Source organism: Pseudorca crassidens, chromosome 1 (genome assembly GCF_039906515.1).
Source record: "Pseudorca crassidens isolate mPseCra1 chromosome 1, mPseCra1.hap1, whole genome shotgun sequence".
NCBI lineage: Eukaryota > Metazoa > Chordata > Mammalia > Artiodactyla > Delphinidae > Pseudorca > Pseudorca crassidens.
In genome coordinates, this window is record NC_090296.1 from 107,612,262 (window position 1) to 107,624,327 (window position 12,066).

The following is a 12,066-nucleotide window of genomic DNA, read 5'->3' on the forward strand; positions in this document are numbered from 1 at the left end:
AGTTATCCCAAACAAATCATTAAAAACTTTCCTATTGACTTGAGTTGCCACCCTTGTCATATGTTAAATTTCCATAAGTATTTGGATCTATTTATGGAGCTTTCATACTGTTCCATTAGTTGGTCTGCCTGTCCACTCACTAGAAGCACACTGTTTTAATTATAGACTCTTTCATGTTTTCCTGGTTATTCTTGCCTGTTTATTCTTCCAAGTGAACTTATAATCAACTTTTTATCTGAGGATGGTGCTAGTGGGGAGACACATGATGATATTTTTATTGGGATTGTATTTGTAGGCTAAATTAGGGTGATCTGACATCTTTGGGATTTTGGGTATTCCTCTTCCAGCGTATGGAATGTCTTTTCATTTACTGAAATCTAGTTTTGTATCTTTTTTTTAAAAATAAATTTATTTTATTTATTTATTTATTTTTGGCTGTCTTGGGTCTTCATTGCTGTGCACGGGCTTTCTCTAGTTGCAGCGAACGGGGGCCACTCTTCGTTGCAGTGTGTGGGCTTCTCATTGCAGTGGCTTCTCTTGTGGAGCATGGGCTCTAGGCGCACAGGCTTCAGTAGTTGTGGCACGTGGGCTCAGTAGTTGTGGCTCATGGGCTCTACAGCACAGGCTCAGTAGTTGTGGCGCACGGGCTTAGTTGCTGCACGGCATGTGGGATCTTCCCGGACCAGGGATTGAACCCGTGTCCTCTGCATTGGCAGGCGGATTCTCAACCACTGTGCCACCAGGGAAGCCCCCTAGTTTTGTATCTTGCAGGGAATGTTTTACAGGTGTGTTTTTTTTGGTTTTTTTTTTTAACAGCTTCATTGAGGTATAATTTACCTACCATAAAATTCATCCATTTTAAGTTTACAATTCAGTGATTTTTAGTAAATTCAGAGCTGTGCAGCCATTACTGCAGTACAGTTTCAGAACATTTCCATTAATCCCCAAAGATCCTGGATCCCTGTTTGTTTATAGTTAATCCCTGTCCTACCCTCACTTCCGCATACAGCCTCTAATCTGTTGCTGTCTGTATAGACTCGCTTTTTCTGGACATTTCATATAAATGAAATCATACAATATGTGGTCTTTTGTGTCTGGCTTCTTTCACTTAGCATAGTGTTTTTGAGGTTCATCCATGTCGTAGCAGATATCAGTACTTAGTTTCATTTCATTTCATTTCATTTTAATTTAATTCTATTCTGTTCTACTTATTTTATTATTTAGTTCCTTTATAATATTCCATTGTATGGATTTGTTTACCATTAGTCAGGTGATAGACATTAATTGTTTTTAGTATTTGACCATTGTGAATAATGCTGTTATGAACCTTTGCGTACAGATGCTTTGTATATGTATATGTTTTCGTTTCTGTTGGATAGATACCCAACAGAAGAGTCCCAAAGAAGAGTCAAAGCTGTTAAAACTTCAGTAACTTTTGTGACTGCAAAAGACAGGTGCAGTAGCGTAACAGGAAGATTTGATAGTAATTAGCACCAACTTGTTGAGTAGTTACGGCATGGTGATATACTTCATGTAAAGATCCTGAGTTTAGAATTGAAATTAGGTGTTAATTCCAAGTGTTGCTCATGTTTGCTTGACAAGTCGTTTAAACTTTCTAAGTTTCAGTTTCTTCATGGAGCTAGACATGCAGAATATTATACATGGGACAAAGTATGTGCTCACATATTGCAAGCTATTCTTGTTATTGGCATCATACCAGACTTAAGGCACAGGGGGACCAGAATAATCAGTGATTTTGGGGGGTTCTTGAAGACCTCTGTCAGAGAAACCATTGTTTTTGTTACCATTGTTACACTACCCAGGTTATTACATTTTATTTTTCTCATGATGTATTAATACATTATTGACAGGGGGATTTTTGCCGAAACTACATCTCCAGTCAAAAATATGTTAAAAAGTACAAGCAAAATAAGTACAAGCAAAATAAGTAATCTTAAAAGAAATAGCTAAATCACCTGCAGTCCCATCACTCTTAGCTGCACTCAAGTCTCTCATCCTTTAATATTTCTACATGCAAATGACATGAAAATGAAATTGGCCCAATAAGAAGTGACCTATTGTCTTGATTTTTTAAAAGCTGTATTAAGGTTAACTTCATAATTTTAGGAATATTTCCTTTAAATTGTGTTTTAAATAATAGTCATTCTAAAGATGCCCAAATCTTGCCTAATTGTGATTATTATTTAGTTACATAATTTTTATGTATTATGTTCAAGTTATGCTTATAAAGATTCTTTTTAGAAAAATGTTTAAGCAATAAGAGTAACAGTGCCTAAATGAGTTATTTATATAACTTTTAGTTATACAATCTCTGTGTTCATAAAAAATTATATAAATTGAATTTTAATGCATTAGCAAAGCTAGCTTTGTATCATTTGTCATTGGAACTTCAAAATGTTACATTTATATTTGACTTTGCATAACTGTGTAAAAGGTGTTTAATAATGTTAGGTGATTTTTTTTTTTAACAGGCTTGTAAAGAAATTTCATGTATACATATATGGAGAAAAATCACTAATAAAGCTGATATATAGATGTAGCTTTTCTCCATGTAAAGTGGTAATGTCCAGTTGGTGGGTTAAAATAAGAGAGGTTTTTTTTTTAAAAAAAAATCCACGGTCTTTTATTTTTATATATAATGCTTTTAGTTTTAAATATATGATTGCCTGTGTACGCTTACCTTAAGCTGCATCGTGTATGTGATTACGAAGAATTAGAAATGTAATTTGGAAATTGAATCGATAATATTATTTTAAATAGCCACTGAGTGCTGCTATTTTGTTTTTCTCTGCCTATATTTATGCTGTTAAAAATACATTTGACCTGAACATGTGTATGTGTGTAATCTTTAGAACTTAGAAACTACTTTAAAAAATTTGCACATAATTTTTAAATCTTAATTTTTTTCTATTTAATGGATAGAGCAATTTGTAAGTATTCCAAAATAGAAATATTACGGAATTTTTTTTTTTTTTTTTTTTTTTTTGCGGTACGCGGGCCTTTCACTGTTGTGACCTCTCCCGTTGCGGAGCACAGGCTCCGGACGCGCAGGCTCAGCGGCCATGGCTTACGGGCCCAGCCGCTCCGCGGCACGTGGGATCCTCCCGGATCAGGGCACGAACCCGTGTCTCCTGCACCGGCAGGCGGACCCTCAACCACTGCGCCACCAGGGAAGCCCTGGAATATTTTTAAAATAACTATTTCTCCAATCAGATCATCTTTTATTGCCTCTGTGATTTACCAGTGCCTTCCTTGTTATCCTCTTTGGAGTATCAGAGAGCATGTTATAGATCTTTGTCATGGGCTTGTAACCTCCTCCAGATAGTGGCCAACTTTTGAAGTAGTGCAGATATTTGATGATGTAGAGGTATATTAGAGATGAAATTCCAGGTTGTCTAGGAATGGTGCCTCGGGTGAAGGAATGTAGACTGCGTAAATTCCACAGTGAGAAGAAAGTTGAGCCATTTGTTGTCATTGTGCTAAGCAAGAGTTCTGTAAGAGTTGGATAAAAATGAATATATGGTATCAATGGAATGCCACCGTACTAGTAGAAAATGTAATGAAGAAAGGGAGCATGTTTACAAGAGCAGCAAAGAAAATAAAGAGTGTAAGAATAATCTCAATAGGAGTATATTTAGCTTCTTTGAAGAAAATTATGTAGCTTTATAGAGAGTTACAATTATAATCAAACCAAACCCTCACTTTTTCTACAGGTTTATAAATATGATATTGGACAGATATGTTCTTGGATGAAATTATGTATATTATAGAGATATCAGGGCTTTGTTAGTGATGCTTAATGCCAATCCAGTCCAAATCTCAAGAATTTTTCTCTCCCCTTGATTTTATAATCCTGAAGAATAATTAGAAAAACCTGAATCTACTATCAAAATAGAATTATTCCAGTCTTTTCAACAAATAGTGTTGGGACAGTTATGGATCTACATGCTAAAAAGGTGAATTTAGACCTTTTATATCATGTCAGACGCAGAAATTAACCAAATGGATCACAGACTTAAATGTAAGAGCTAAATTATATAACTTCTAGAAGAAACATAAAAATTCTTAGTCACCTTTGGTTATGCAGAGATTTCTTTAAAAGCTCACCAAAAACATGATCCATTAAAGAAATAGCTGATTTGGGCTTCATCAAAATGAAAGACTTTTATGTTTCATAAGACACCATTAAGAAAATGAAAAGAATATATACTACTATATATACTACTATACATGCAGTAGAACAGCTATAATAAAAAAGAGATGGTAACAGTGGCGAAGATGTAGAGAAAATGGAGCCCCATTTTCCTGGTGGGAATGTAAAACTGAACAGTCACTTAGGAAAACAATTTGGCACTTCATTAAAATGCTAAACATAAATTTACCATAGTATTTAGAAATTACATTCCTAAGTATTTACCGAAGAAAAATGAAACATGTATGCCTGAAGTACGTGTATTTATTTGTAATAGCCAAAAGTGAGAAAAATTCAGATGTCCATCAACAGAAGAATGGATGAACAAACTGTGATGTATTCATATGATAGGATACTGCCCAGCAGTAAAAAAGAATGAACTATTGATACACACAACATGAATGAATCGCAAAATAAGTACACTCAGTGAAATAAGCCAGATATGAAAGGATATGTAATGTATTACTCCATTTATATTGAGCTCTTGAAAATACAGATCAATCCATAATGACAGAAAGCATGTTAGTTGTTGTAGGGATGTAGGGATGGGGTTAGAGGGACAATGATTGACTGAAATAGGGCATGTGGGAGCTTTTTAGGGTGTTGGAAATGTTCTAAAACTGGATTGAGATGATGTCTGTGCTCCATAAACACACTAAAATCAGTGAAATGTACACTTAAAGTGGGTGAAATTTTAAGCTCTCAATATTCTTATTATGGGAAAATTCTTCTCGCAAGATATTACTTGTAAACTGTTGTCTGATCTTTACATTGACAGGTGATAGCAATGAAGAGAGAAGAATGTTTAAAAAAAGACATTTTAGCCCTAGATTTGTGGAAAATATAGCAAGAGAAGAAATGGAGCATAACTTTTCTTTTTTGTTGTTGTTTAACCATCTTGACCATTTTAAAGTATGCAGTTCAGTAGTTTTAAGAATATTCACGTTGTTGTGAAACAGATCTCCAGAACTTTTTCTTCTTGCAATCTGAAACTCCATACGCATTAAACAACTCCCTTTTCCTTCCGCCTCACAGCTCTGGTAACCACCATTCCACTTTCTCTAGGACTTTGACTACTTTAGATGCCTCACATAAGTGAAATCATACAGTGTTATTTTGTGACTGGGTTATTTCACTGAGCAGGGCCAGATTCTATTTATAATCTTATCTAATGCCATAAGTAACAATTAGTTCTAGGTGATATAAATATTAAGGAAACACATTGCACCAAATATAGTATGTACCATCTTCTAGATGAGTGAGCACTTTCCGAACTTGGAATACTTTAGAAAAGAACACGTACAAAAAAATTACAGATTTTGTAGCACAAAACTGAAAAGCTACTGTGTTTTTCTTAAAAGAATACCATATTACATAAATTAAAAAACCTTGAAGAAAACTTACAGAGTGTGGTGTCTTCATTTTAGATATCAAAGGGTTGATATCTTATAGAATGTGAATATCTTACATAAGATCTTAAATCAGTACTTTTAGATATTACAGTATTAATATCTTTATATAAGATTATACAAATTCTTCTGGAAACTACTAAAAGTTTGTAAAGAACAAACAAAAATCATAAGCGGAAACAAATGTGCAAATTAAGAGAGTAAGTACTGTTTTCACTTTGCATAGTGAGCTCTGGTTTTAAAAACTTTGATTTGACAGATGAATTTTACTTTTGTAATGAATTTCAGTCTTCAAAGTCAAAATAAAAATTTTGTCTTTAAGTTAGCTGACAGGCATATGCTCTTTATTTTTTTAATTGAAGTATAGTTGATTTACAACGTTGTGTTAATTTCTGCAAAGTGATTCAGTTATATATATATATATATATATATATACATTCTTTTTTGTATTCAGTTAAACATATATATACAAAGTGATTCAGTTATACATATATATATATATATATATACATCCTTTTTTTTATTTTTTGTATTCTCTTCCATTGTGGTTTATCATAGGATACTGAATATGGTTCCTTGTGCTGTGTAGTAGGACCTTGTTGTTTATCCCATATGCCCTTTAAATGTTTTTTCTTTTTGTTTCCAGGAAATATTGATGAAGATGTTGTGGTGATAGAAGCTTCCTCCACTCCCCAGATCACTGCCAATGAAGAAATTAATGTTACCTCAACTGACAGTGAAGTGGAGATAGTAACAGTTGGGGAAAGCTATCGGTAAGATTTTAATTCCTGGTTGTATATTTGAAGTTTTAGATGTAAATGTTTAGACCCATTTGTGCTGCAGATATTTGCATTTTTTTACTTTTTTTTTCTTTACCTAGTTTTAGTGTGTGTATACCAACCAGATTAGTGGTTGTCAAACCAGACTGTGTTAGACTCATCTGGGAAGATGATAAAATATATATTGTTGCCTGTATCATAGCCCAGACCAGCTGAACCAGAATCTTAGGAATCAGTATTTTTTTAAGCACCCCAAGTATACAGTGAGTGTTGAGTCATTGCTCTAGATAAACATCAGTTTTACTTGGTGTTTTATAAAATTGAATTTGTTTTATGATTCAGAAAGTTCACAAACTCCTCTGAAATTTAGATGTGAATAGTACATAAGTATTGGGAATGATATTGGCATCTCATTAATACCAGTGATGTTTATGCTATTATGGTAGGACAACTTAGTATAAAACATAGTTTTTGGATTTTTTTGTCCTTCACTCAGTAATTTTATATAAGCCCTGTAGTAAAAAATGAATGATATATCCTCATTTGTTTTGATAAATAACTGGAAATAACATTGCCCTTTTGAGAATCACTTTGACAGAAAAAAAAAAAGAGAGAGAGAGACCCTAACACAATTCATTTTGTGCTTTAGATGATTACAAATACTGGTAAAGGAAGCAGTGAAGTACTCCTCTCTTTCGTCTGATACACCAAACTGCGGATGAATCTTAATTTTTGTGTTGGAATGAATTTAGAAATGCATTTGCTTATTGTATTTTAATTTGTTACTGATTTAAGAAAAAAGCATTCTTATTTTGGAAGCATGTTACAATCATACCTAGAATGTGCTTCTTTACTTGCCACTTTCCCATTGGAGTACTACTTCTAATGGCATGGAAGAGAGCACTCTATAATATATCCCTGTTTAAGTTTTAAATGATTTTCCCAGACTCTGAGGAAAATTGATACTCCACAGTACGTGCCACAGTTATTCTGTGACTGTCCATAGTGGTTGGTACAACGCTGACTCAGTTTTTATGAGCTATAACAATTGTTGAAACTAAGGACCTGTTTTTTCGTGGAACTGGAGAGCTTTCTTTTCATGTAGACGCTTAAATGTTCAAGCAGATGCGTTTACATAGTGATAGACAGTGCTCTTGAAAAAGACACACAGTGCTCATTAGCCATATTTATTTTCCTTATGGTTACCTAGAATATTAACTTTGTCACTTTAGCTGGCTCTTGGCCCTTCCTGTTCAAGAGAGAATGTATCTGTGTTTCAGATCCCTTTGTGTCAAGATTTGACAGTTGCCACTAATTATAGGGGCGACTAAGGCCTCTGTGAAACTGTTCCTCATACATCAAGTTTTTTGCTGGTACTTTACTCAGCATTATATTTGGAGTTAGGACATCCTGTGAAGTTTTCACAGAAGTGCTGCATAGTGGACGTGGAAGTTTCTGCAGCTGTTAACAGCTTCTAAGAAATAATAGACTACTCAGTCTCTCATCAAATACTCTTGGTTTCTCAAGAATTTTAAATGGTGATCATTCTTATCTAAAACCATTTCCGCTTGAAATATTTGTTTACCTTCATGCCTTAATCTATACAATTCTTGCTGGAATACACGGTCTTTTTTTTAAAACTCTGTCTCAGGATTTAACCTCTGTACTCCTGTTACTTGAAAACTTAATTTTAGAATTTGAACTTCTTTCTAAACTTTTAGGCTCTGTAATTGCTGAGGCCATTGTCAGCTCAGTTTGAACTTCGGAGTTCTCTTCTGAGTGGTCAAGCTTATACGATGACTGCATGTTAGTGCATCTGGCTCACTCTTTCCATACATAGTGACAATAAGCTTATAGGCAGTTTTACATTCAGTTTGGGCAGGAGAAAAAACCAACTTCGTACGCCCCATCTTTCTAAAACATATTTATCTTTTTCTCCTTGAAGCCTGAGGACTGCATATTCTACATACTATCCCTCTGTACCCTTAGTCCAGATCATTACAGTGAATCCTTTAAGAATTTTTTAAAATAAAATATATGCTGTAAGTAATTTAGTACAATACACATAATTAAAAGATGATAAAAGCATTCGGCGTTGAGGGTTTGTGATTATATGCCTTTAAAGCCTAAAGCAGCTCAAACGATGATGTTTCTTATAGTAAACTAGCTACAACTATCCGTACCTCTCCTGATGGCAAGAACTCTCTCCGGTGCTTTGAATCTCTTTTAGACAGTCCCAGAAACTTAGCTTGGTTTGGGACTCCCAAAGCCATGCTTTGCAGATCCAATCTAAACTAAACATAGAAGATCATGTAAATGTTAAATGTTTAGGGTGTTGATATTTTTGTTATTATACCTATGGTGAATAATTTTAGGTATTAACATAAAATGTAAATAATTGATTATAACCCAGGTGAATATTCAAAGTAAACATAGAAAAGGGAGCAGCATTCTTGAAACAGAATCCTGTATTTTACACCAGTGATTGGTCTAACATATCATTTTTCATTTTCTGAGGTCAGTTGATTGGTGAACATTTGTTGAACATTTAATTCAGCAGATGTTTATTGAGTGCTAGACATTATGCTAGTCAGAATTTTAAATTCTATTATGATTATTCTTCTGGAGAATTCTTTTTATTTTAATTTATTTTATTTATTTATTTTTGGCTGCGTTGGGTCTTCATTGCTGTACACGGGCTTTCTCTAGTTGCGGCGAGTGGGGGCTACTCTTCATTGCGGTGCGCAGGCTTCTCATTGCGGTGGCTTCTCTTGTTGCGGGCTTCAGTAGTTGTGGTGCATGGGCTTCAGTAGTTGTGGCGCACGGGCTTAGTTGCTCTTCGGCATGTGGGATCTTCCCAGACCAGGGCTTGAACCCTTGTCCCCTGTATTGGCAGGCAGATACTTAACCACTGCGCCACCAGGGAAGCCCCTCTGGAGAATTCTTGAATGAAGAATTTCACAACTTAGTTTGTAAGAAAGGCTTATGATTTCTTAGGTAACTAAAAATTTTGTTATTTAAGGTCTCGTTCAACCCTTGGACACAATAGATCTCACTGGAGCCAAGGTTCAAGTTCTCATACAAGTCGGCCACAGGAGCCACGGAACCGCAGTAGGATTTCTACTGTTATACAGCCCTTGAGGCAGAATGCGGCAGAAGTTGTGGACCTTACTGTTGATGAAGATGGTAAGTTGGAGTACTAGCAGTGTAGAATTATGAATAAGATTTGCTAAAATGAAGTATCTTTTTTTTTTTTTTTTAAAATGAAGTATCTTAATATGCTAGAAACTTCTATTGCTGCTTAATGGTAATATATATTAAATTACAGGGAAGTTGCCAGGTATCCTAATGTTATTTTTCAATTAATATAATAACCTCAGTTTGTAAGTTGTGTCTAAAAATTCTCTCTGATTATTACTTCATTGCTTGGTAGTTATTTTCTTAGAAAAAAATTATTTTTACAAGAGGTAGTTTGATCTATCCTCAGACTTATGTGTTATTGATACTTTCATTTATAATATTGTTATCATACTTTAACTTTGCTATGAAAAATAGAAACAGCACTTTAAAAATACAGAACAGGAAAGCAATATAACTGAGTTTAAATGGTTAATACTGGTTATTTGAAATGTTCAGTTTTCTTTTAAAAGTTGTGTTATCCTTCAGTGTAATAATATGGTTACCTTATGTGCTGCTCAGCTTTAGTGTTTTGTTTTGGCTTACAGCTGCACCCAAGTAACTGAGGAAATAAAGCTAGAGTTGGAAAACAGAGGTTAGGGAAAGTGGTAGCAAGTATGAATATATGAAGACATATGTGAATTTTCCCTCATAGTGACAATGGTCTTCAGATAGTAATAGTTACATCTTAGAAGGAAATGGTCAATCATAATTTCCTTAAGGAGACAGTAAGCCATATATGAATTTGTTAATTTTGGCAGTTAGCTATAAATTGGAAAAGATACATTAGCTAGGTAGGAAGAGTTAGGGGCCTTGTGCAATCAGCTCTCATATCGGCTGTTTGCAGTTTGGATGATCATAACTTTCAGAGTAGCAGTACTTTGGAATTAAGATGTTTATTAAGGGCTAATTTATTCCCATTGTCTACATTTCATTTAACAATGTCTTGGTTTTTATTTTTTTTATGATTTTTTTTTTTGCGGTATGCGGGCCTCTCACTGTTGTGGCCTCTCCCTTTGCGGAGCACAGGCTCCAGACGCGCAGGCTTAGCGGCCCTGGCTCAACGGGCCCAGCCGCTCCGCGGCATGTGGGATCTTCCCGGACCGGGGCACGAACCCGCGTCCCCTGCATCGGCAGACGGACTCTCAACCACTGCGCCACCAGGGAAGCCCTCGGTTTTTATTTTGAAGCACCATAAATTATCTGTAAGGCAGTGGTTAATACAATAGGGATTAATTAAAGATTACTCAATTAAATATTAATGGCTCTTTTGGAAACTTTTTGTGTGTTGTCCCATGTGACACCTGCCATCCAGTAAAGTAACAAAAGGTGACAGAGTAGCCTTTTAACCCACTAGAATTTAGTTCAAACAGAATACTTTTACTTTTAGGTTAAAAGTATTCCAGTGATCAGCAGATGCCCCCTTCTCCCTACTGGTTTCTTTTAGTGGAAGGCTTCTATCTTATTAAAAATAAATTCAAAACTTAAGTTTATCAGTTAGACCAGTGGTTCTTACCTACTGGCCATTTTGTGCCCCTAGAGACATTTGGCAATATCTACAGACAGTTTTGGTTCTCACAGTTGGGGGAGAGTGCTATTAACATCTAATGGGTAGAGGCTGGGGTTGCTGCTAAACATCCTACAGTGCAAAGGACAGTCCACCCCGACCCCCCTCCGCCTCCAACAAAGAATTATTCAGCCACTGTCAATACCAATAAGACTGAGAAACTGAGATAAACTATTTGCAAATCAACAGAGGTTCCTTCCTCCCCCTTTTACGTTTAGGCAAATATATTTCTTTAAGCATCTGAAGTACAGGGTCCCATATAGACTAACAGGTACTATTTGTGTTTCAGGAATCAGCGGACCTCACTTCATTGTATAGAATAGTTGTCCTCTCATTGTATATCACATTTAAAGAGTGATAATTCAGGTCTAATTATTGTGACTATGCTTTGCACAGATTTATTCCCATTATTCTTAATTTTTAAACAATCATTTAACAATTAGGGTCTAAAGTATAACTCATTCATAAGTTAAGGTCTGCCTGAAATTTCTTTTAATTTCTACTATAAAAACTTTAATTTTTATTAGAAAGTACTGATGAATATTAATATTGGCAAAAAAATTTGGGGGAAAAACATACAAAAAGGCATGTAAGAAATTAAAATGGTTATTAAAAATCATAGCTAATGTTTATTGAATGACTACTGCTTGTAAAGCATCATATAAAGTGCTTTATATGTGTGATCTCTGTTCATCCTAACAACAGTTCTATGAAGAAAATTCTGTACTTTCCTAGTTCTACAGGTGGGGAAATAGAGAGTGGTTAAGTAATTTATCCTAGATCATACTGTCAGTGATGAAATCAGAATTGCTATCCAAGCTGTGTGACTCTAGAATCCATAATGTAACCAGAAAGTACAATTTGTATACTGTTCTAACAGCCTGTGACAATGTGTATGGACATAGCAGAGGGACTTTTACT

The 12,066-nt window shown here is 34.9% G+C and overlaps 1 protein-coding gene across 10 annotated transcripts in view; it reads left to right on the forward strand.

Moving 5' to 3' along the window:
- RNF111 (ring finger protein 111) overlaps positions 1-12,066 on the forward strand; it is an 81,415-nt gene that overhangs the window by 40,484 nt on the left and 28,865 nt on the right. For all 10 annotated transcript variants that reach the window (XM_067748431.1, XM_067748413.1, XM_067748440.1 and 7 more), the window contains 2 exons: positions 6,269-6,395; positions 9,424-9,587. In XM_067748431.1, coding sequence (XP_067604532.1) covers positions 6,269-6,395; positions 9,424-9,587 — 291 coding nt within the window. The remainder of the gene's footprint in view (positions 1-6,268; positions 6,396-9,423; positions 9,588-12,066) is intronic.